General features: G+C 43.6%; 1 protein-coding gene across 1 annotated transcript in view; it reads left to right on the forward strand.

Annotated features, from left to right (window-relative positions):
• Nucleotides 1-216: 216 nt before the first annotated feature.
• Nucleotides 217-26,686, forward strand: part of MAN2A1 (mannosidase alpha class 2A member 1) — a 108,795-nt gene continuing 82,325 nt past the window's right edge. The window contains exons 1-2 of the mRNA XM_066603047.1: nucleotides 217-782; nucleotides 19,295-19,555. Coding sequence (XP_066459144.1) covers nucleotides 648-782; nucleotides 19,295-19,555 — 396 coding nt within the window. The 5' untranslated portion in view covers nucleotides 217-647. The remainder of the gene's footprint in view (nucleotides 783-19,294; nucleotides 19,556-26,686) is intronic.

Consider the following 26,686-nt stretch of genomic DNA (forward strand, 5'->3'; position numbering starts at 1 on the left):
CAGGTGGCGGAGCTGCCAGGTGTATACAGACAGCACAGTCTATATGTCCTCCGCTCCCCTTGGTGTACTGACAGGACCGACCCCACATGCCCGGAGCACGAAGGGGGCGTGTCTGTGTCGAGCGCCCTGGTCCCGTGACGTCACCACACTCCCTCCGCTGGGCTGTAACACCATGACGTGCGCCTAGCACATGGGAGCCCCGCCCCTTCCTGGAAGCCCCGCCTCTCGGTGGTTGCATTTTGAAGCCGCTGGACGGAGTTGTGGAGCGGTGACCGGAGCTGGGACTGCTGGAAGCGGCGTGACGAGATTGGCGGCGCCCTGAGGATGAGCGGTGCCGGGCGCTGACCCCTCGCTGGGAGTGGATAGCACTCTGCGGAAGTCTCGGGGCTCTGCTGCTTTGGGAGGGGGAACTGCTGTGTCCCGCCGCTGTTGTATCCTGTCCTGAGTGCAGCAGGAACTCCCTGGCTGGGGCGGAGGGGGCTGCCCTCATGGGGGGTAAAGTTCGTGCTGTCACTGTGTGACCTGTGGAGCCGAAGCATGTGACGCTGGTGCCCGGGGCAGGCGGGACTGGCATGCTGCTGCTGTGAGCTGGGCACCTGGACTGGACGGAGCCGCTGGCGAGGATCTGTGTGCGGACTGGCAGGAGGATGAAGCTGAGCCGGCAGATCACCGTGCTGGGCAGCGCTGTCTTCTGTGTGGTCATCTTCTCCTTGTACCTCATGCTGGACCGGGGGCAGTTTGACCAACCTAAGAGCCCCCGCAGAGAGGGCGCATTCCCCAAGGTGAGCTGGGTACTGGGCACTCTCCAAAGCTGACCTGTCATAGAGAGCATGTGGGTGATGCCTACTGATAGCACTACTGCAGAAGTACCCTGGGCACTGTGCCACTTACACTTTTACAGAGATGCCAACTTATGGGAATCTCCAGGTTGTGTGCCATTTGTTCTGGGCATTGTGGGGTTCACAGATCTTGGGCATCTTAAAGGGGTAATCCCGGATAGGGGAAAACTTTATGATCTGTGAGTCTTGCTGCTGAGACCCCCATTGATCCCTGAGAATGGGGGTCCTTTGGCCCCCTGCTTCTTACTACACTCCCTGCATTGAGGAGGTTACTGAAGTTACACGTGCGAGGCGCCACTTCTCTCACTCCCAATAGGACTGCCGGAGGCAGCCGATTACAGGCGCTCGGGTATTTCCGTCGGCCCCATTGAAATGGAGTGGTGACCATAAATGTTCTGCCAGCACTCAATTCACTGTGACATCACTGCATCCTGTTCTCAGGGTTGTGGGGGTCAGCGAGACCCCCACCTATCATAATTATCCTATCCTGTAAGATTTTGTCATAACCCCTTTAAGGTCACTTTTAATTAAAGGGGTTTCCCATAAAAGCTTATTTTGACAAGTCATCAATACTACTGAGAACCCCAATGATCCTGAGAAAAGTCCATGCCTGACCTGCTCCTCACCCTTCTCTCTGGATTGGTAGATGTCCCATTAGTCGGACCCCCCACAAACCCCAGGTTCAACATTTTATGATGACACCAAATTTCTGATAGAAAAGCCCCTTTAAGGCTGACATGTTACATCATGTGGTCTTCAAGATTAATTCCAGGAGTTGTCATATCTTGGGAACATTCCTGAGTGATGTAGTTCAGAATCTCTTAACAAGAAGTCATTGTATCTCTTTGTCATATGACTCTTGAGTTTGACTCCCGTGATCCCTCTGAATAGATCACAGGTTTTGAACCTCTTCTTCTATGGATGGTGTGTGACAACTTGCTATCTTCTTAGTCCTGGCTTGTATGGTGACGGCTGTTCTTGACGTGTCACTTAAGAGTACCTGCACTTTTATTTCGGCACACTCCTGTTCCATCGGCCGGTTTTGGTTTCTTCTGGCCCCTACAGATGCCCTATGTAGCGCTTCTATAGTGCTATATGAGGCTGTCTTCAGCAGCTGGAAGAAGCCGAAAGCAGCCAACGGAGCAGGAGTGCCCCAAGTGAAAGTGCAGGTACTCTTTAATTAACTTTAACAGAATTGGGGTATATTCACACTTATTGGCTATATTGCAGAAAATTCTGCAACTGCCAATCAGTTCTATATCTCCCTCTGCATGGAGTTGTCCAAGCAGGGGGCACATGGATTTCTGCAAGCCCTTTAAGTTTAATAGGACAGTTACAGAAATTTCTGCAACTAATTTCTTGTGTGTGAATAAACCCTTTAATTGCTGGCCTGGAATATCTGTGCTATACCCATAACCAGTGTACTTAAATCTACACCCACTTCATATACATGCACACGTAGGAGAATATTTATATTTGAGGGTGTATTCACGCAGGCGATTTCCTCTCACGTGTTCTGTATGATTGCATAATGGACAGCCCTCAAACAAGAAAATGACTCATTATTTACTATGTGTTTATACAAATGGGAGTCCAAGGTAAAAGAATCACAGTGTGTCCCATTTCTTTTTTGCGATGATATTGTGTAATTTTTTGCCCTTGTAAAAAAAAATAAATAGATATCACACTCATATGCAGATGCGCCCTTCATGCGAATCCTATAACATGCCGCTTTCACACATGTGAAAAATGTGCATGCAGCGATGTAATGCGGTTTTCTTGCAAAACTCATCACAATCACAGGAAAAGTTGCAGGTTTTAAGAGCGTGATGTCGGTTTGGGTTTCTCAGCCTGATGTCTCACTTGCCCATGTAAATACAGTCCCACTGATGGTGTTCTTTAATGTCAATTGTTACCTGTAAGCCCAAACTGGAAGTGTTCTACCTGTCAGTGATGGAGTCTGAATGGTCTTCAGGCTGTGTGGTTACAGACTAGTTGACTGCTATAGGTAGCCTTGTACCTCAGGAGTTCTCACCTAGTTTTTTGCAGAAATGGATGTAACTGAAAATGGGTGAAAAGATTGTTTGACCCCTGTTTTTGTTTGTTTAGTAAATATAGGTGAAATGCTTTTATTCTATGCACAGTATTTGTTTTTGTTTCTCTTTGTGGTGTTTACATTAGTTTTTCAGATTACCTAGTAGATTTGGTGCTGGGGTATGTTCTTCAGAAATGGACATGTTTATTTATAATGTGATCTTTTCTTCTTTGCACATGATGCCAATAAGGGAGATTTACTAATAGTCGCCCAGCAGTATAGTAAGAGCCATTTTTCTTAACACGGCACATGTTCTGCTGAGGTTTTATGTTACTGAGTTAAGACAGCACCTGGTCTGAAACTTTGTCAAGTGTGTCACTCCACCAACTCTGAAGCACAGCTCACTTTTTCCTGCAAAGGCTCACGTGTCAGAAAAAGTGGTTCAGGCACATTGCAAATGTGGTGTAGAACAGTAGGGTGTGTGTTTGGGGACTAAGAGGCTTTTCCTGTCTAATCTTGAAGTATATATTGCAGCCATTAAGTAACATGGACTTGTGCCCTGATAGTCAAGCACCTCTTCTTCACTACTGCTGAATGCTTTTTGCTAACTACTCCGTTCAATTGTAGTATAAGCAGAATTCTCCCAGTTTAAAAGTTAATTTATGCTCCGTTGAGCAAGTCTTGTGGTTTGTAGCCATTATCTGTAAGGAGAGGGGATTTAAGGATCTGTATTGATTTTGCAAGGTTCTGCTGTAATATATGGATGATGGGTATTGCCTCCTTGCTTCCGTGAATTCAAGCATGTCAACGGAAAAAGCAACAGATCATAACACAAAAAAACATTTTTAACTGCTGATATGGCTGTACCCACACAGTCGAGTGAGAGTTTGGGCAGTGAAAAACCTGACAGTTTTCTTAATGTGATTTTTCATATTTTTTTTTCCTTCATGCACAATATACATTCATTTTTTTCCCCAGCACTTTCTGGTTCTTTTTTTCCATGCAGTCCCCATAGTAATATGTGTTAAAAAAACACATCGTACTCACATGGAAATGGATGACGTTTACAGTGCCATAGAAAATAATGTGCGATGCATGAATAAGAATCACACAATATTAGGATATGCACGTCTCTATATCACACTTGCCAACATGTGAAAGCCCTGTGGATGCAAGACGTTTTCATGTGAAAATAGCCTTGCATCACTGCGGGGATAAGGGAATCCCCAATGCGGCTGTCACAGCCACGGCAGAGGATCGCAGAGTTCTCGCAGTGCTTTCAACGGGGCTGGCACTGCTGCCGCTGGCCCCGTTGAAATCAATGAACGATATTGCAGAAAGATAGGACATGCTGCAATGTGTTTGCTGCATCGTGGTGCCATGCAGGAAAACATCGGTAATGCTATGAAGCCATATGTATATATTATGTATGTGGCTGGAAAGCATTAGATTTAAACTAGGTTCACACTATATTCCGTTCTGAGTTCTATCCTCCATGTAGATTACTGCTTTGGGATGGTAACCAGGGTGCCCCTGTAGGGTAAAATGGAGAACTCCTTGGTCTTTGTCTTGCATAGCTTTTACCTCCTGTCAGTCTTTCACACTGGACAGAAAAGACTGTCCATTGTAAAAGACTGACAGGGATAGAAACCGTGTGTGACGGAGACCAAAGAGGTCTCCGTCTCACATTCTCCCCTTTGGCGCTGTGCAGGTTCCGTCTTGACTTCTGTCCCCATGCAATTTTCTGCACGGAGAGCGGAAGCAGTGCTGGATTTAAAAGTAAAAAGAGCCTTATTTCCTTCCCATCCCATAGTTTCTTGGCCGGATGAGCACTATAAGCAGCTTGGCCATACCTGTATCTATTCACCCCAAGGTCTGAATCCCTCCCTTATTATTGGAGGCATGGTTGGTTGGATGGTCTTAACTCTCCGCTGCTGCTATATGGGTGCATGTTGTGAGTTCATTGCACAGAGCAGTGTAAAATATTATCTTCAAAGCCAGCATAATCTGTGTGTAAAATGTTTTACAATGCTGTTGGCACTGTATTTAGTGTTCTAGCACAGGCAGCAAAGCCTCAGCAGTCCATCAGCCTGCAGCAAGTTCCATCCACTTTTAGGTTCTTCTATTGAAAACGTAACGGGCATCATAGCAGCAGCAGGGAAAGAATTATTTTATTACGTCAAATCTATTGTTGGCCAACTTTATTATATCATGATAAAACCCTTTTCATAGATCTTATCTCCTGGACAACCCTACTAAAGCATACATGCTGTATATTTGTTACTGTTGGTCTGCCAAATACAGATAAAAAGTAACCACGATATATAAAATACTGTCATTAGAAACAGTCACTATAAAGGTGTCGCCAGCCACATTGTAACAACCTAGCTGAGCGCCTATAGTGGGATGGGGGGGGGATTGGTTTTTCTGCTGGGAAGACCACACTTAACCCTTTGCAACCCAATTTTGGATTCAGGGTTTCCTTGAGGGCTTTCTCCTTCTGCCATTATACAATGGCGCCATCTGTTGGCTACAGCCAGTACTACGGTATGTGACATGCTGGAGAGGCCCCCGACAACGGAGCGGCCAGTAATATACAGTAACAATGCCCTGCCGGACGTCTTCCGACATCAGAGATGTACAGCCTTCAATCAGAATGTCTTTAGACGTCAGACAGTGGATTGGAAAGGGTTAAAAGATGAAGTCCCAAAGAAAGTTCTGTGCAGAATTCTGAAGGAGTCTTGGGATGTTCCATCAGGGAGGATACTCTTACATGCAGCGATAATCGTTTGCCCCTGCGTGAACGAGCAAGTGATGTCCGTTTCGCTCAGGCAGTCAGTTTAAACGTAAAGCATATAAGTATACATAATATATATATATTTTTTTTTTTGGTGAGACTCACGCTGAGACCAGTGACTGCAGTTCTGAGTTAAAATATTATCTTTAGCTGATAATCCATGTAAGTAATCAACTGTGTTTCACAACTCAAGGTCTGTTGGTAAAGTCTAAAATTAGTGTTTAAAGGTAAGCCTAAACGGACTGCTTCCCCCTCTGGACCTGCGGGTATAACTAATGTTGTCTATCTCCATACTCAGGAACCCAATTATAATAAAGTATAATACAATGCGGGGAGCTTTCACACAAACGTTTTTATTGAGCAAGTTTTGCGCACTGCAATAGAACCTGTTATTTACATGGGTGATTTTCTTCTCCTACCGGGCTCAATGTCCACAGGTGGATTTGAATTGCAGAATCCACGCGGGACACCTGTACGGACAATCCGCAGTTCAAGTCGCCCTTGGGGAAGCATGAGGTGTCCGCACTTCAATTAACACATGCGGATTTTATTTGCAGATGCCACACGCGGAAACGAAATCGCGGCATGCCCCATTGATTTCTATGGAAACGAGCGATCCACAATGCATCCACAGTTCAGTTGCGGATGCTTTGTGGATTTGTAAGCAGATACACCTCTGGTTTCTTGGAGACCAAGCAGGGAGGATGGGAAAGGCTTGCGTTGTTTGTTTTTATTTCCCTCTCCACCACCAGCTGCACAGACGATCCACGTACATCCGTGCGGATCTGCGATCAACGACAGGCGCTTAAAAATGTCCGCACTGATAAGCAGGTCTTTCGCTGCGGACATCCGCGAGTGCCGTGGGCATAGGGCCTTATTTCCCCTTCTCCCTCGCACCAGTGCCAGAATGTACCTTTTACTTTTTTGAGGTGATCTTGCCCATTTTTTTTTTTTTCATGGGACCACAAAAAAATGTGTTTTTCATACGAGTGCGATGCAATTTATTTTTTTTATTGATTTTCGTGTGTAGGAAAATTGCATGTAATGTGTTGCACTTTTATCACAGAACTCATTGCACCTACTCTATGTGCTGTCCGGCGCATGTGCAGAGTGGAGCGGGCTCGTCAATAGTGCGAGGCCCACACAGACATAGGACATGCCGCGATTTGTTTACTGTGTGTGTTTTCATGCAGTTAAATGGCGACTGTCTACATAGGATTGCACTAATCTAATGCAATCCTATGGCAGCTAGCTTGGGTGGAAATTCTGCGGGAAATCCTGCTATGGAATCTTGGCCCATGTGCAGGAGGACTGAGGCTTGTAGAAATCTGTGCACATGCTGCAAAAAAGGCCTCAATTCACTTGTAGAGAGCAGAAGTCTTTGCTGGAATTTCACACGGGACTTTTTCGAATAATGGCGTGATTTTTTTTTGTTCTTTTTCTGACCTTTTTTCCCTAAAAAAAAAAAAAAAAAAATTGTTGCAGCCACATTTGTAAGACAATAGGAAAATATGAAATGCACTACGTTTTCTTGTGTTTTTTTTTTTTTTCCCTCACTTTTCATACATTTTATGGGTCCGTTGAATTTAAAAAAACAAAAAAACAGCATGCTGCAGACCTTTTCCATGGGTTGTTCTGTAGGAGGGAGAAAAACGGCCGAATTAAAGGCATACAAAGCTTGTAAAAAAAAAGTCAAATTCATGATTCTTTCAAGAAATTTCAAAAAACAAGTTTTGAGAAGGAAGCCTTATGGGGTTTTCTCACTAAAAATTCTCACCTATTAGAATGTCTGATCCCGGAGGCCCCCTCTCCTGATCACAAGAACGGGGGTTCTGTATCATTTGTTTGACTTGAGTGAAGGTGGGCATGTGTGCTACCGCTTCATTCAAACTCTTTTGGATGAGTAGCCAAGTACAGTGTTTGTAGGAAAACTTCTTAGAGGGGGGACCTGTCATGTCCTCAGGTGAGTGGACCAGCTATATAGCTGCAGCAGCCATGGTCCCCTGACTCACTGGACTTGATTGGTTGATTTGAGATCCTCTTGATAGATTTGGCTCCCAGCATTTTGAATCTAACAGAACTCCATATGAGAAAGGAGGGAACAGAGAAAACCAACTATAGAATCACCAGGCCATGGCTACAAAGCTATGCAGCCGGACCTGCTGACCTAAAAACATGACAGGTCTACTTTCTAAAGGCCCATTTACATGCAACGATTATCGCTTAAAATTCGTTCAAACAACCGTTTTTGAGCTATAATCGTTGCATGTAAACGCTGGCATCGGACACTTTTAGTTTGAACACTGATATTAAGGTGAATTTAAAATCCATCTTTCAGCTACTGGAGATAAAGCAAATCCTTTTATCTGTCAGTAGACCATGGGCTGTTATCTCCGCAGGCAGCCCACAGATAACATTGTAACCTGCGGGCACCTGTGAGGAAAGCAATGCAGCTGGGCTCTGCAAACCGCTTGTGAAGGTTCATTTACATGCAAATGAAGATAAGGTGTTAATGGCTATTAATACTTTATGCAAAAAAGATCACTAAAACTCTCATTAGTTGAAAAGATTATCTTTGCGTGTAAATGGGCTTTAAGAGTCTATGAGATTTCCAGTCTATACATCCCTGATCTGATCTCTGGTTGTATGAAGCACAACAGTCTTGCCAATGCTTTAGATATCGATGAATAGGACTTTGGATGACTTACTGATCCCATCCTGTGATATCCAGCATCTGTTTGGCTGCATTATGAGACTTCCTAAGGTGTTCTACTACTACAGGCAGTTTATTCTCACTCTTCCTCATGCCGTGCGGTACCTGTGTGTACTCTACTAGTATTTAAACTGGAAAAACTAGCTCTTTTTAATGAAGATGTGACAAGACCTAGAGGGGCACAGATTTTCTTGCTAAGCATTAGCCACAGTGATTTTGATAATTTTGCACTGCCATATAGCGTATTCATTGATATCAATCAGTATGACTTTGTGAATCTGGGGGGATTTCAGATTTCCCTTGGTTCATATAACTTTTGTTTCACAATCAATAGAAGAAACTTTACTGTAGTTTGTTCAAATAGAACACAGTGTTGTAAAACAAGGTATTGCTTGCTGCAAGGTAGCGGCACTGCTGCAGGGAATTTTAAATTGCTTGCTCTATTTTTCAATTGCTCCCATAGCTAACATCAGTGGATGACAGTATATTCTTTTGTAGGTTATGCAGCTCCCTTGTTTATTATGGTGTAACACATTAAGAAAATGAAGCTAAATTATGTTATGTCTGTACCTTCCTGAATTTCATTTTAACTTCCCCAGAAGTTTAGCTTAGAGCAGGTATGTCAGTCCAGATGTGTAGTGTTGGGATATACTTGTGTTTGTGAACGTATTAAGGGCTTATCTGCACTGGCGAATTTCCGGTTCATGTACGTAACACAGATAAAACAATCTTTTAATTAAAGTAGCAAGTCTTTCATGAATGATTGCATTCATTGGCTGTGATTGGCTCATCAAGCATCGGCTGGATTGGCTGAGGCCGCGGTCCTGAGCCAATCACAGCAATCTCTTGCTGGAGGCGGGGTATTCAAGACACGTTACCAGGAAGAGAATGCTATGTCACCGCTGAGGACGACACTGAAGACTGTCGGAGCACCTGGAGAGCAGTGAGAGGGACCGGGAAGGACGGCGCCTGCAAGGTAAGTATTAACCCCTTGCAATCCAGTTTTGGATTCAGGGTTTCCTAGTGGGCTTTCTCTTTCTGCCATTATACAATGGCGCCATCTGCTGGCTATAGCCAGTACTGCAGTATGGGACATGCTGGAGAGGACCCAACAACAGAGCGGACTGATCTTCCTCCTTCAGCATGGCGCATGTGCGCGGCATGCTGCTGGCGTGCCGAGCACATCCGCCGGGCTGAAGAAAGAAGATCCAGCCACGACGGAGGGAAGATCCGCAGCGTCCGGACAGGTGAGTTTAATCTTTTTTTTTTTTTTTTTTTTTTTTTTTAGCCTCATGTCCCCGGGAAAGGATGGACCGCTGCGGGATTCTGCATGAAGAATCCACGGCGGGCCTGATTTTCCCTGTGGACATGAGGCCTTAAGCCTGAGACTAAGCAGCACAGTGGGCGAGATTTGCAAAAATCCCGTCCCCACTCTGCAGACAAGCTGCGTGAAAACTGACATGCGTCACGGAATTCAAATCCGGGGCATGGCAATTGTAATTACAGTTTCAGCAGCGGGCTCTTTTCTCTATGGGGAGAGATTTCCAAAGCGGAATACAGGTACGGGTTTTGAAGCAGCCTTTTTGCTGCGGAAATCTTGCGGAATTTGTGTCCTGTCCTGCTGCAGACATTCCACAAGATTTCCGTCCTGTAGGAACCTAACCTAAAAGGCTTGCCAGAGTAAAACTGCATAAATCCCAGGTGTCGGTGCGGTGGTACATAACTTGGTGGCCTGTCGGTAAATAAGTCAGATTGTCTCCTGAACGGTTTCAAGTCGCTTCTAAATTTGCTGTTTTTAGTTTTTCTATGGTCCTGGTTTTTGGTCAAGGCAAATGTCATGTGTCAAAAGAGTAAGAGCAGAATTGAAATGTCTTGGCAACTCCATTCTTCTGCTCTTGTGGGGCGGAAATTCTTCCTGTTCTTGTTTAGACCAGGTTTGTGGAGTCTGTAAGTCAACCTTCCAACTCCTGTATTCTTCCAGACTTTGACTCATATATGGCTCATGTATAATCAGTAACTACAGGTTTACCGTACTAAATGATAAAGGCTTTCATCCTAAATTCCTGTAAAAGTGAATATGCTGCAAGCCGTGCATTTAAGGTATAATTAAACACTTTAAAAACTTTTGACATGTCATAATTGTAGATCTGACATGTCACAAATTTTGTTTGATGTAGGTCCGAATGCAAAGGCCCCCACTGATCACTAAAATGAACTAGCAGACGCACTCATCTGAGCGCTGTGCCCATTCGGCTGTCATTGTAAGCAGTATACAGACTTAATAGCGTTTCTGTGGAGCCCGTACACCGCTGCAGGTAGTGACGGAAACAGCTGAGTGGGCTGAGCGCTCATCTGAAGTGCTTCTGCCTGTTCGTTTTAGTGATCGGTGGGAGTCTCAGCAGCCGGACCCCCACTGATCCAAACTTCTGACATGTCACTATATGTCAAGGTTTGTTTTTTTTTTTCTTTAAGTTTTGAGTTAGTTTAATTTTGTTTTGAAGCTGCTACGTTTCTGACTCCTACTCCACAGCCCTGCCTTAAATTGGTAGTGCAGTTTAAGATTCATCATAGTAGTTACTTGATTCCTGGAATTGGTCCAGCATTGTTTCTTTTTTTCCCCTAGTGAATGTTATCATGTGACCACTGAATCCTGAAGACACGGATGCAATAATCTTAATCCATTCACGCATGACATTTAAAACTTTAAAAAAGGCCATTTCTCCTGGCCAGACGCATAGGCTAAATGGTCTGTGCTGCAATCTGTGTGTCTGCTACGTGTTCTCTTTGTTGGATACATTAGGAGGGAAGCTTGCATGTCATATTCTTCAGTGTATTCCCTTTAAAACTTTAAGCTTTGTTTCATGCTGTTCTCTGTGCCGCTGTATGCCAGTTGAATTTTACTTGGATTCGGGCAGTAATCTCATGTGTGCCAGGAATCTAGTATCGCCGCTTACTAATGCATGCATCAGATGTATCCAGATGCTTTCTATCTGTATCTCAATTCTTCTCTCAGTAAGGAGATGCCTCCTGATCTACCGCTGACTCTTGCCTCCTATGTAGATTGCTCTCACAAAGGGTTGGAGTGTGTGCAGCACTGCATAATAATGAATGCAATAGGAATTTCAAAATCATATAGAGGAAAGGTCTGGAGTGTAATGAAAAATGCCTAAAAATGATAGAATAGTGATCTAATTGGGAATTATATTCCCTTCATGTCTATTGTGGCGTATCAAAAATTGTAACTTAATATTGAACTTATAGATATATTTATATTTAATGTTAGTGTTTAAGAATGCAGCATAGCCCGGGGTTGGGTACATCTCGGGAGGCCTGTAACCAATTTGTATAAAATGTGGCTTGATGTCTGTGGCAGTTCTTATTGCTGGGCAACAAAACAAAAGATCAGGCTGGCATAGATTTCTGTTCAGGCAGATAGGGAGACTGAGATGGCTCTAATCTGTTAAGAGGCTACAAAGTAGGTGCGTTTTTTTTTAAGCCTGGACCAGGATTTAGGAGCAGGTAGAGCATTCCTTAGACTTGAGTGCTGCCCAGAACACCAATACATTACATATGCACATAAGTTTATACTGTTTATTTAAAGTCAGCCTGTCATCTAATTTGAACCCAATAAACTACGTTATGGGGCTTAGAGGTGATGGCATGGGAGTCCGGGAAGTTGTTTGTTACCCAGCGGGTGCCCTGTTGCACTGTGTCCCTGTGAAGTTGATGCACACAGTGTGACTTATTGCACACGTATCCCCTTTCATCTCTATGGGACAACGCTTGCACCAAGCCGTCTGAAAGTCTCACTGCGTGTACATGGCAAGTTCACGGGGACACAGGGCAGCAGCAGAGCACTTGGTGAGTATTTTGAACACACTCCCCCCTTCTATCACTCTTGAGCCCAATAACGTGGTTTATTTTCCTTACGGGTGCAGCAAGTCCACAGTGAGGACTAGAGGGGCACAATAACGCCCTTAAGATCGCGGGGGGGGGGGGGGGGGGGGAGTCTCAGCAGTAATGATCCATTTAGACACAATGATTATTGCCCCAAATTCGCTCAAAAGACATTGTTGCGTGTAAATGTGCCCATCTTTCACTATTCTGTCGAATGATGGATTTCAGTTTGGCATGAAATCCATCACTCAGCAGAATAGCTGATAAGGACCGCACGCTGTGTTCTGCCCTGGGAGCGCTAATTACAGCTGATTACATTGTCTCAGCTGTCAGCCCCTTGGCAGAACAATTGGTCAGGGTGGTCTGTTCCCTGAATACAGCTCCCGGCGGGTCACATGCTAATAATTGGTGCTAATGGGCATTAGTACCAAGTAGTAGTTTATGCAAAAAGTGATCGCTCAAAAGTCCTCTTTTGAGCGATCATCTTTGTGTCTAAATGCACCTTGAGACCTCCTGTGGAGAGGTGATAAATCGATCTTGATACAACCCCCTATAATCTCTTTCCATATGTCTTGTTAAGACCCTTTTACACTGGACGATTATTGTACAAATCGCTTGTTACATCGAGTGATTTGCCCGATTTAATTGTGCAGTGCGAAAGACCAATCACTGACCGGATCTTTCATGCAGACCATAGATCATCATTGTTGGTCTGCCGCGGCATCTGCCTGTGTAAACAGGCTGTCGTTCCATCTATGAGCCTTCTGTTTACTGTGAATACTGGTGGACACGTCAGAACGCTCTGCAGCCCGCTGCGCCTTTATTCACTGAGCGACGATCACAGCGATGTAAAAGCACAGAAGCGATCGCCGCTGGGACGGACAATCGTCTTGTGTAGAAGGGAACTTTAGGAAATATAGTTGTGAACTTTCCCAGGCCAAGATCAGCTGTTTACTGGGAGTCTCAGGAGCTGGATTCATGCTTGTGATACAAGCCCTGTCTGTGGTGCAACAACTTCTTTAATATGAAGTATAATCTTGTGGACAAATTTTTTTTCTTCTATTAATTTACTTTGATTTAAAAAAAAAAAAAAGAATCTTCTGTTAATGTGAAATATTAAACCATATAGTAAGAGCTGGCAATAAAGAAATGGCTGGCTTACATTTGACTTTGGGGACAGCTAAGCACGGTTTCGCGTTCTCCTGGCTCTGACAAGCTGGCAGCTATTACTATGACTTCAGTATTTCAGAAGCCAAGAATAAACTCCAGCAGCCTATACATTGCAACTCCTTTCCCCAATTGTTTTGTAGTTCCTCTGTTTCCATAAAACTATCATAGGCTTTTTAATGCTACTCATTATAGTCCTTGCTTTCTGCATTGCTGGCACGTTGCTGGTTATTGTGGAATATGTACATCTATAGGGAAAGCATTGGGCACACAAAACTGTGTCGCAGTCTGTGATGACTTCAATTAAGAGTCTGGAGGGAAACGTATAAACCCAATTGTCATAGTTTACACTTCCAGGACCCTTCTCCTATTACAGTTTATAATCCCTGCTATGTGGAGCTCGGGATTGTCTAGATTCAGTAGATGGGAGTTATTTGTGGGGTCGCTATCTGATCATGTGCTCTTTTCACCAGAAATGTGTTTCCTGTGTATATAGGAAGTTAACTGTTTTTCCCCTACGCCCTAATGTCATTTATTTTATTTTTTGTTTGGTTTTTGTATGCATAGAAAGTGCTTGTGAACTCTGCAGACTTCCTTTTAGTTAGCATCTGGAAGCCACGCAGTACACAATCCGCATACTACTCATAGGCTAATGGTTAGTGTGTCTGCCACTGAGGTTCACCTTGGCCATAAACGGTGTTTTCAGTGGTGTCGGCCAGTAATCGGATGACTTCAGGCTCGGCTTGACAGCTTGCTAATGCCTCTCATTCAGGAAACGTAGGAGCAAACATGTTGGGTTTGTACCTGTTTACCTGTTGGCTACTAGATACCTCTGGTTATTTTGTGGGTAATACCTCAAGCTCTCTTTTACATGAGACTTTTATTTTTTCTGCATTGCAACTTCATAGGTAGCACAAATCCTAGGATCGCTGTAGCCAATGTGCCTGGAAATTTGCGGCCAATGCCTTTTTTTTTTTATATATATATATATAGTTTGAAGGAATTTTCCAGATAAAAAAAAAAAAAAAAAATTTGCTCTATCCTCAGGATGGCTCATCAATGGTTGCTTGTCAGGGGTCCATCATTTAAGCTGCCCGCCAATCAGGTGTTCGTCGGGCCGTTGTTACGGTGTGTGGAGCAGGAAGCAGATGGCTCTGTACATTGTGCAGTGGCCTGGCAGGATATTGCAGACACCGCTGTCGTTCATGTCGATAACAGTTTATCTGGCCATTATATGAGTTGTATCCTGATTCTTTCACCAACTTTCTCTTTCTGTAGGTTCAAGTTTTGTTTTTTTGGCAGTTTTTCTTGAGCTCCGCTTCAGGAGGGGTGAAGATTAGCTACTATGATGTCACCCATACATAGAAGAGGCGATCCTCTTATTCCTCTGTAGCACATCTTTAAAAGCAGAATGGAGGAGATGGTTACAGCAGTGTAAGGGCTTATTCAGACGACCGTATATTGGCTGGGTTTTCACGCCGAGCCGATACACGGTGTCCTCGTCTGCAGGGAGAGGGGGGGGGGAGGATGGAAGAGCCAGGAACAGGAACTGAGCTCCCGCCCCGTCACCACCCCTCTCCACTATTTGCAACATGAGGGGGCGGGCTGGAGGCGGAGCTAAGCGACACTGCTTAGTTCCTCCCCTCCCATTGCAAATAGTAGTGAGGGGCGGGGAGGGGGCGGGAGCTACGTTTCTGCTGCTCCTGGCTCCTCCCCCCTGCAGACGAGGACACCGTATATCGTCTCGGCGTGAAAACCCAACCGATATACGGTCGTCTGAATAAGCCCTCATTGTGAACCCAGCACTGGGATGCGACAGTAAAACACTTGATAAAAGTTGCAACATCTGAGTCTTTTTTGCTTTCTCTATTTAGTTCCTCCTCCTTTCCTCTCTATGTAATCTGATCACTTTTCAGATTTTAGTAGTGAATTGAGAGTGAATGATCATTGCAGGAGGGAGAAGAAATGTCTGATAAGGGGGGAAAGAGGTATTGTTGTCTAATCCATATTACAAAGTTTACCTTCATTTTGTACTATTAGTGATCCATTAAGTTAACCCTTTCCAATCCAATTTGTATCCTGGTTTTCCTAGGGGGCTTACTCTTTTTCTGCCGTTATACCACGGCGCTATATGCTGGCTAAAGCCAGTACTGCATGAGGTGACACGTTGGATAGGCTGCGACAGCAGAGAGGCTGGCAATATACAGTAAGAGAACCCCGACGGATGTCTTCAAACATCAGAGCTGTACAGCCTTAAATCATAATGTCTTCACAGGTCAGACAGTGGATTGGAAAGGGTTAAAGCTCATTTAGACACGGATTATCACTTAAAAGCCGTCTTTTGAGCGATAATCATTGTCTAAATGTGTCCAGCTTTCATTTTTTTTTCCCCGAACGACTGTTTTCATTTCAGCTTGAAAACCATCGTTCAGCAGAACAGCTGATAAGCAGGACCGCAGCTGTGTTCTGCCCGAGGAGAGCTGATTACAGCTGATTGTATTGTATCAGCTGTCAGCCCTGTTGGCAGATCAAAGCGAAAGTAATCAGGAAACAGCTGGAGGTCTGTTTCCTGACTACAGCTCACAGCAGCTCACTCACTACTACTTGGTGCTAATGGGCATTAGTGCCAAGTAGTAGTTTATGCAAAATTTATGGCTCAAAAGCCATGTTTGAGCGATCATCTTTGCAGTTTAAATGCACCCTAACTATAGCCTCCAGATACAATATTTTCAACAGAAAGTGATCTTTCTGGGGTTATTGGAACATGAAAGTGGATTCAATAGACAAAGTCACAGACAGCCGGATCTGTAACACATGCACTTGGCAGGCAAATTTAGCAAGTGGGTATTTCAATGGTAAAACCTCTTACTGAAGTACGTCCACTGATTTGCTTCGAAAACCCCTTTAAATGGGCACTGTCATTTTACCCAACTTAAGCACTACTAGACAGCCAAACTATTGATGATAGGTCATCAATAGTTTATTGTTGCGAATCCCTGTGGACGAGCTGATTGCCGGCCCCTCGGTCAGGCCGGATGTCATCAAAGGGGACAGAAGCGGACGTGCCCTAGCTGGCTTCACTCCCATTAAAATCAATGGGAGATGAAGTTGGCTATTGCACTTCAACCTCGGATACTGGGATCAAACGCCGAAGTGTTAAAGCAGCTTCAACTAGCTAGGGCACTTCACTCCCATCCCCACATGATGATGTCAGCCCCGTTAGACCGACAGCAAGTCGGGCAATTGGCTCATCGCAGGGCATCTCGAGTGGTGGGTTCCTGGTGATTATATCTATTGCTGAGGATGGGTCATCAATAGTTTTTGCTCGGAAAACCTGTTTAAAGGGAGCCTGTCTCCACCGAACAGCACCATAAACTGAGTTATGGTGCTGTTTGGTGAGGTAATGGGGAGTTTTGTTTTTTTAAAATATAAATGCTCGCCGCTTCCCTGTTGCTGAGGTCTGTGTGCCGTCTGACACTTGGGCTCTATTCAGACTGCTGTGTGTGCACTCTCCCATAGACGTATGGGAGAGCATGCACAGCAGTCCAAAAACAAACAGCACAGGTACCAATATTTAAAAAAACAAAAAACAAAACCCATTCCCCATCACCTCACTGATCATAGCTTAATTTAAGGTACCGTTCGATGGTGACAGGTGCCCTTTAAAGGGGTTGTCTCATCGGTGACCACTATCACAATTCAGTCAACGTAGAGTTCAGTTGGGTCTTGCTCCTGGCACCCCCAGACAAAAAAAATAATTTTGAGGAAAGCTGAGGTCAGCCATATAGTATCATATGGTAGCCATTCAGATGAATGACCACTTATGTAATATTAGGTTAGTTCATGCACATTCTTCATTCTGGCTCGGGATAGCCAAAGCAGTCCGCTTTCTTTCTTTTCTTTCTGTATCTTTTTTTTCCTAATCTGTATAGGGCGGCATAGTGTGCTGCCCTTTCCTACACATAGCAGTAAATTACACGCACACCATGCAGTGTGCGCATTTACAATCGGAGTCATTGAGGGACTGCATTGTCTATGGTAGATCCAGCCTTACTGACAGTATACAGTATGGAAGACAATACTGCTGGCATTTCTCCTAAAATGTCATGTAACTATTGATCTCAAAGGAAACCTTTTTCCTAGATGTTTTAAAACCAGACTGCCAGTAGCAAGGTGACGTTACCCTTGCCATGGTTGTTGATTTCTGGAGCTTTATCAGACAGGATTGCTATGCGGGTAACGTCAGGCTTAATTTTATTTTCTTCCTGTAGTTACCGACAAATATATTCAAGTAATTTCTCCAGTAAGCAATAAAAGCTTCCAATCAAATAGTGTAAGCTTTGCTCCTGAAATTTCCTTTACTTCGGTCTGAGCTGTTATTTTAATTAACCTGCATGTGGTCTTGCAGCATCTTCTCTCTTGAAGGGGTTTGTAGTCTCCTAGAGACAATCTTACCTGATACTCCTGAGTGTGTGATTTTTCTCATTTTACTGCTGCCAGTTTACAAGAATGTTACTTTGTGGATTGGACATCAGTCATCCCACCTTGCTGTACTTGCCTATATGCAGCTTGTATAGAACGTATTGGGGATTCAAACAGCTCAAACCATTAAAGTGGTTCTTTGGGATTTTACTATCAATGATTCGTCCTGCGGATAAAGCCCCGTTTACACGCAACGATTGTCACTCAAAATCTGCTCAAACGATTTCTTTTGAATGATAATCGTTGCGTGTAAATGCTACCATTGTTTGCTTTTTGACCAAACGATGATTTGAAGTTGAGTTCAAAATCCATTGTTCGGCCGGAGACCTGCTAGCAGGGACTGTACTCTGTGATTCTCCATGGAAGCGCTGATAACATTGTACTCAGTTGCAGTTCTGTGGGAAGAACAAAGGGGCTTTATGCAGAAAACAGACCACCTGCTGTTCTCTGCATACAGCTCAGGGAGGCTTGTTTACATGCAAATGAAGCTAATGAGGTGCTAATGAGCATTAGTGCCCATTAGCAGCTTAGCAAAATGATCACTCAAACTGTCATTCTCACTATCATTTGAACGAATTTTAAGAGATCATCTTTGCATGTAAATAGGGGATAAGTCATCAATAGTTGATCGATGCGGGCTGCTGCTCTGGATCCTCACTCATCCCTGGGCCCGCTGTTGGTGTGGACAGCGCTGGAAGCAGGTAACGCTGTTAACATTGCAGCAGTCTGGACTGGTACTACAGCCTCAATGGGAGCTGTGCTTGCATTAAGAACCAGGCTGCAGCAATACAAGCAGTGTAGACAACCGGCCTAGGAATCTGCTGATTGGTGAAGATCCTGAACGGCGGACCTCTGTTGATTTAAACTATTGGTAACCTATCCCGAGGATAGGTCATCAACAGTAAAATTACCGGAGAACCTCTTTATAGGAACTTATCAGAGAAACTTGCCGTTTACATAGAGAATGTAAACAAAAATGTGGGCACTCTGGTAAATATATAGTAATATTTTTCTCGTACTGCTCCTGAGTTAGTCTTCAGTACAGCCCAGAGCTGCATTCATAATTCAGCTGGCTTCCGAACTGGAATCTTCTCGGATTGCTGACTCAACATACACCTAGAACTTGCTGGCTCTATGCACTTAGGGGACTGTTATCTTTACACTTGTCACTTTTACAGTAATCTGATAAAGGGAAAACTAATAGCCAGCAGAATTGTGACTAGGGCTCAGGGCTGTAAGACATGATCTAACCTGGCTGCAGTACAAGATAAAAGTTGTGCAGCGTATTTACAAAGTTCCTGTTTTTTATGTAGATCTTCTCAGTAGCGCTCTGTCGTCAGTAAACATTGCTTCTTCTTTTTCAGGGTCAGCTTATGATGCTACAAGAGAAGATTGATCATTTGGAGCGGCTGCTGGCAGAAAATAATGAGATCATCTCTAATATAAGGGAGTCTGTGCTCACCCTGACTAACTCTGTAAAAGATGGGCTGAAAAACCCAGAAGCCATAAACTTTAGTCTCGGATCATTTTCTCTGCTATTGCCCTCTGCACCTGCATTGCTTCCAATCAATAAAGAGGATTGTCAGTTTGCTCCTGCGAGTGGTAGCCAAAAATCTGATGTCCAGGTAAGTGTCTGCCAGGGAATGAATTAAACCCCCATAAAGGGAGTAAAGTGGTTAACCTGGCTGCATGTGCTAATCATTTCTCGGTCTATCCTTTGAGCTTTGTATAGCTTTTGCTCCTAGTGTTTTATGTGTACTAACTGTATTGAGTCTGTGAGACTATAAAGTACAGTTCACATATCCGTTAGGGCTTTCCATCATAGATGCGGGGAAAAAAATGGAGCCGAATGCTGTGCTACTTTTTCTAATAGAATGATGAACAGCCAGAACCCATTAAAGTAAATGGTTGCCGTCGGGCATCTCTGGTTTCCATCATTTGACGGATCGTGCGTGACATTTTTTTATTTCGTTTTTCTGTTCCATGACTGAATACAATGCTAAAACTTTTAAATGGAAATGTGAACATGGCAGATCTTCCTTCAAGACTATTTTGTTGTGTTTTTTTTTGTAGGGTCTTAGAGTTGTACATGAATTTGTGCTTCACACGTAATGCAATCAATGAGATTTACTAAGACAAATGTATAGGAATTCTGTTTTATTGCAACAAACTAGCCTTGTGCCAGACTTATGTCTTTTTTAGACACGTTTTGCTCCTTTAGACACAGATTTGAAAAATAGCTAGAAAAGGGAGCTTACAGGGGCTTAATGGGTGCTAAAAATTTTGGCTCAAAATATGGGTCTAAAGCCAATCAAGAAGTGGCATAAAGAAAAAAGTGCCTTGCAACAAGCACCAAATCATGCACACAGCGTGAGCCACTGTGATAGATTTGGCACATCTTCCGCCTGCCTGGTTGAGTTTTAAGCTGTCTGAATTTAAAGCCAGTAATAGAAAACACATTGGGGTATATTTACTTAGTGTTTCTTCAGTGCCTAACTGTTATGAAGGTGTTATGCTCGACTTTTACTATTGAGGAATAGTTGATCAGTAGAAGTCTACTGCTCAGTATCCCTGCCGATCAGCTAATCAGGCTTGATGTCGGTGCACACAGGGCTGAAAGCGGATGGCGCTGTCGATATTGGCACAGCCAGGGTTGGTTACGTTGAATTCCACGGCAGCGGTACCTTCGGTACCAACCCGAGTAACTGCAATGTTGACAGCGTTATCCCTACTGATGGCAGTTAGCTGAGTGGCAGAATCCCAATGATTTACTACTGATGACCTACCTTCAGGTTAGGCAAACATTAGTTGAAGTCCTGGAGAAACCCTTTAACTGGTAGAACATTTGTGTTTATGACATGTAGCAAACGTTCACTGTTTTGTCAACAGAAAAACAATGAGGACAGCGCCCCTCTTACGGATATCCAAAAAAACAAAACAATATGGTGAAGTAAAAATTGGAGATGACTTACCCGGTGTAGGTGGAGGGTGCTTCCCATAAGGGGCAAACCCTTCCACTCCACACCTCCAAGTCCTGGTCGGCACGTAGAATCAAAGGACGAGTGTCAGCAGAATCCAATGAAACAACGAATGTACTCCTTCAATGACACCCCGTGGAAACGGGGAGGAGCGTGCCCAAGTTTGTTGTACCCCCAAAAACAAGGGGATGCAACTCCTCAAAAGGAATACAAGTGGAAAGATGTACAAAAATATCTCAGGCGCTCTAAAGGAACATTCATATTTGGATGTAGATACAGGAAATTCCTGCTAAATTTATTCAAAGGATAAATAAAACCATGGCACAAAACAACAAAATGCCAATAGCAAATTATGCAAATATGCAACGCGTTTCGTTGCCCCTATGGCGACTTTCTCAAGCTCAGATGCTTGAGAAAGTCGCCATAGGGGCGACGAAACGCGTTGCATATTTGCATAATTTGCTATTGGCATTTTGTTGTTTTGTGCCATGGTTTTATTTATCCTTTGAATAAATTTAGCAGGAATTTCCTGTATCTACATCCAAATATGAATGTTCCTTTAGAGCGCCTGAGATATTTTTGTACATCTTTCCACTGTTTTGTCAACGTATTGCATACACAGCTGTCTGATACCAGGTGTAAGCTTACTGGTTTACAACAGGCAATATTTGCAATTGTGAAAGAAACAACTGTGACCATTTCACCTTGCCTCTAATCTTTAACCCCTTAAGGACCAGACACTTTTTAGGGATTTTACCAATGTGGTAGTTTTATTGCCATATTCTTTTTTTCCTTTAGCTACTAAAATGATTTTTTCTGCATATTTGTTTATTTTTTTTCGTGACACATAGGGCTATTTTTTTTTTTTTTTATGATTTCACTGACTTGACATTTTTCCACTGTAGCTGGGGCATTTATAGAAGCTCCAGTTACAGGGAAAAACATCCCCCTGTAGTGACAAGTCACTGGCAAAGCTGATCAGGGTCTTCTAGGACCCTGAAGCTCTGCTGTGTCAGACGTCACCAGGTGGTCACTGACCACCAGCTTGCATAGTGAGAGGAAGTTTTCCACTTTCACTTTTTTAGTACATCGTGCTCATTGTGCACTAAATCAGGGAGGCAGAAAGGGTTAAAACCCACTTCTTTCTCCCTCCGGTTTATCAGCTGTGACTAAAGGCCCATTTACACGGAGCAAGGATGGCTCAAAGATCGCTCAAAAGGCAGTTTGAGTGACAGCGTTGAGCTATCATTTTGCATAAACTATAAAGTAGCTACTTAATAGCTTATTAGTGTGCAGATGAAGCCTTTAGTTGAATGCAGTTAGTCTCCTGAGGCTCTTATCTGCTTTCATTTCCTTTGTTCTCCAATGGGAAACAATGCTATCAGCACTACCCGTGGAACTCCTGATAAGGCTGAACAACGATTTTTAGGTTGGACTGAATTCAACAATCAGCTAGCAGTGCATGATGGCCGCACGTTTAGACGCAAGAATTATCGCTCAATCGCTTTTTATTGCTATCATCGCTCCGTGTAAATGGACCTTAACAGCTGACAACCCATCCTGCTTCTAATTGATTGCAGAAGCAGGAGCCTTTAATCCATGCAGTGATTTTTACATACGGCTGGGCTTTAAGCTCGGATCAAGCGCTGTATGTTTACAGTTCTTGGTCCTTAATGGGTTAAAAAGTGTCCTAATCCATCTGGTAATGTTAAGGCCCATTTACACGCAACGATTATTGCTCAAAATTTGTTCAAACGACCGCAAATGAACGATAACACTGCAACAAATTTTTAAAATTTTATGACCGAAAGTAATTGATAGGTTTCTGTAGCATTAAAACCTGCTGATTACACTGGTAACATTGAACAGCAGCACGTCTCACTTTTAAGTTACAAACCATTTCCTTTTATTTAACCCCTTCGTGAATGCTGATACGCTTTTTAGTAAAGCAAATATATATTTGTTATTGCTGTGTCCATAAAAGTTACATCTAAAAAAAAAAATACAAGTAGCAAAAAAAAGAAAAAAAACCCCAAAACTATAAATTTGGTATCGTAGTAATCGTACTGACCCATAGAATAAAGTTATGTCTTTTCTGTTGCTGTTTGTGCACCGTAGAAACAAGACTCAATGAAAGATGGCAGAATTTTTTTTTTTTCTTTCTCTCTACTTAGATTTTTTTTTAAAAGTTTTTCAGTACATTATATGGTACATTAAATAATACCATTTGAAAAATACAAGCCCTCATACAGCTACATCGATGGATAAATAAAGGAGTTACGTTTTTTTAAAACAGGGAGTAAGAAACGAAAATGGAAAAACAGAAAAAAGCTTGGTCACTAAGGGGTTACGATACCAGTTTGGACATTCTGTAATATTACTATTCAACTGTTTTTTGGAGGAAAATGACGCTTGAATCTTGACTCATACCTGTAAGAAACATTACTTTCCCAGCAAAAGTCGCCAATCCTATTCGGATTGTACTTCCCTCTGTAACAGTCTTCAATGACTGATATGTCTTGCGGGTGTAATACCCATTGATTTCAATGGGTTTGTTCAGAAGACTGTATTTTTTCACACGATGTACAATTGCCATTGCAGTGAATGGGCGGGCATTACATTATTCCTCAAAACTGTAAAAGCTTACATTACAGAAAAAACAGATGTCCTATTTGAATTCAGTACACTAAAGTTACTATAAGCTGCTTATCTGTTACAAAAATTGGGTTGCGCAGTATAATCGTTGCGTGTAAACGCTGTCATTATACACTTTTCGTCTGAACAATGATTTTAAGGTGAAATTAAAATCCATCCTTCAGCCTCTGAGAGAGAAAGTATCTCTCAACAGGCTGCACGCTGTGTTCCTAGTGGGAATCGGGAGATTACATTGTATTCTGCTGGCAGCCCCAACAAGAACAATGCAGCTGTGTGTAGAGCCCAGCCCACATGCTGGGCTCTGCAAAACGGCTCTAGAAGGCCAATTTGCATGCATATGAAGATGATAAAGTGTTAATGGAAACTAATCTCCATTAACGCTTTATGCAAAATTATTGCTAGGACTGGGTTCACATGGGATGGATTTGCTGTGGAATTTCCGTACAGATTATCCGCACAGAAATTTCGTACGCGGCTCCTAATCAGCTGCGGTTTTGCAGGGGAATTCTCGCGGATTTTTCATGTGGCCAATTCACAAAAATTCCGCTGGAAGTCCATCCTTAGGGTGCCTGCACACGGGCGGAATTTCTGCTGCGGTATTTTAAGCACATTGTCCGCCCCCTGACCGCAGCCAATATACTTCTATGGGGATCCGCAGTTGTCCCCAGATGGACGGATTTGCATCGCGGATTTTCACGCGCTAGAAAAAAAAAAAAACGTGGCATGTCCTAATTTGGGTCGTATTCTGTGAGTGGAGACTCCAATACAAGTGAATGGACGCGTTTTTTCACGCAGTACATCTGCGGTGCAGCTGCGGATGAAGGCACTGGTTGCTATGACATTAGAGGAAGTAGGCGTGGTAGGAGGCTGCAGGTTTTTCCGTGCAGTTTTTTTTCCACAGCACATCCCCACGTGATTTTTCACGCATCCACACCTTTCGGCAAGCACATTTAGTTGCCATGCGCAGGTCTCCCGCGCGTGAAAATCCGCTGGCGTAATCCGGAACGCTCGTGTGCAGGCGGCCTTAAAGAGATGCAAACAGCAGCAGAATCCTTTGGTGCAAAAATTCCAAGCTTTATTTCTTCATTACCTGATAAAAATGACCATGCAACGTTTCAACCGATTACCAGTCTTTTTTTAAGCATGAAGCACATTAAAACATACCCCCTTAAATACTAAAACATGTCTCAATATAGCCAATAAGATCATCAATCATTACATTATTTCATCCATCCTCCAGACGAAACCTTTAAAAATTACATTTCTCCGCACCAAAAACGGAACACAGATTAGAATTATTCCTAGAAAGAAGTGTGAGTGTACCTCAAGTTGTAAGGGATCTTCAATGATGGCCAGACACTGGTAGAGGTTTACTGTGAGATGTATTAACCTTGTCAAACCCATATGTGCACGGTCCACAGAAAGTTATCACAGCCTGTCTGCACTCTCCTATTTATGTTTTTATCCCATAGCCAGTAATAAATGACTGTAGGAAACAAAGGGAGTGAGAACTGACCTTTTATTGTTCATGCATATTGTGTGAGCGCTGAACATATCTAATGAAAACTCCTTACCGCCTAATAGTTAATGATAAACTATGCTGCTAACTGCTAATTTAGAGGCTTCACTTGAGAAGTCATAGCAATTACAAGCAGGAAGTCGAATGTAAACTGCGAATGTCACTGAAAATGCGAAACCAAGAAAATGTTTTACATACAGAATAGCGATTAAGTATTTGTAGAGTATGGAAAATATGAACGAATGCCCATCTGTCTGCCCTGTACGTTAGCAGCAAGGTGATATAATATGCACACTGTGGGTCACAGTAAAGTCACATTCAAACGCAAAGATAAATCTTTCAAACGAGCCTTCAAAGATACAGCTTTCAACCTGGTCCCTTTCCAGCTATTGACACTTTTGATAAACTTATTCGTTCCGACATACAATAATTGGAAAATCGGGAAGGTAGGTTTAGATTTAAGAGTAATATGTCAAAAATCAAGAGTAAAGCGCTGAAACTGTTGAGAGGATCTGGACTTGACTATACGACCTGCCGATAAAGGCGGAGCCCTTGTAATGGACACGGCTAAATACCATGCAGATATCCTTCTACAACTTTCAGAGACTGACACGTATGAAAAACTTTATTGTAATCCGATACCTGTATTGAATTGGCTCGGGAGGTACTGACATCTGTCTGGCGCACCCTGTTATTTTTGAATAACCACCTCTGTCAGGCCAAGGGCGCCTGACAGAAAACCCAGCCCCTGTGACTGGCAGAGCCTGGTCGGACCCCCGCAGCACCTCTGTGATGGACAAATTTTAATCACTCCACCCATGTTCCTCTGCCCAACTACTACCACTGAGGAACACCTTTTCGTCTTAACCCCCGGCATGAATCGTAAGGATGAAGCTGGAGAGCCCGAGGACTGCCTTTTAAAGAGGATGTCTGTGTCTCTTAGGTGGTCAGCCACAGGGCCCGTCATGCAGTAGATAGCCCTGCTCGATAGAGACTTATCTGACTAATGGGACTGCCAGTTGGTCCAATCTGTCCAGGATGGAGGCCCAGGACAGGTTCGTCACAGCATGAGACAGTGGGGCCACCCATTTCGGCTCACTAACCTGCGAAAGCTGCATGGGAAAAAAAAAGCGCCTGCTGCCACCTCGTCTGATGCCTGCCACGACTAGCTACACAGAACCCGCACAGAATGTAGCATTGCCCCTGGGGGGCATTGGTGTCGGGCATTTTTTGGGGTGCTGCCAGTAGCCAAGTGCAGAGAGAACTGTGAAGATGCAGCTAACTCTGTCACCAATACAGCCGGTGTTTGGCAATCCGAATCGTGAATCACCAGAGCCCAACCAACATTGAAATTGGTATGTTCAGAACAGATGACCTGAAAGACACTTGTGAAGCTGCAGGGCCCTTTTAAAAATGGGCGCTCTGCTTGCAGTTAGGATGAGAGGGAGAGCTATTAGCCATCAGGGATTAGAAGTGATTGTTCTGAGCCAGCCAGCACTCCTCCAGTCTCTTTGAACCAGGGATCTTGCCTTGAGGAACATGTCTGCCGGGACCGCCGAGGAAGCCACGCCAAGTGAGCAGGCCGGAGGAAAGGCCCTGTACGT

The sequence above is a fragment of the Eleutherodactylus coqui genome, chromosome 5 (assembly GCF_035609145.1).
Source record: "Eleutherodactylus coqui strain aEleCoq1 chromosome 5, aEleCoq1.hap1, whole genome shotgun sequence".
Lineage (NCBI taxonomy): Eukaryota > Metazoa > Chordata > Amphibia > Anura > Eleutherodactylidae > Eleutherodactylus > Eleutherodactylus coqui.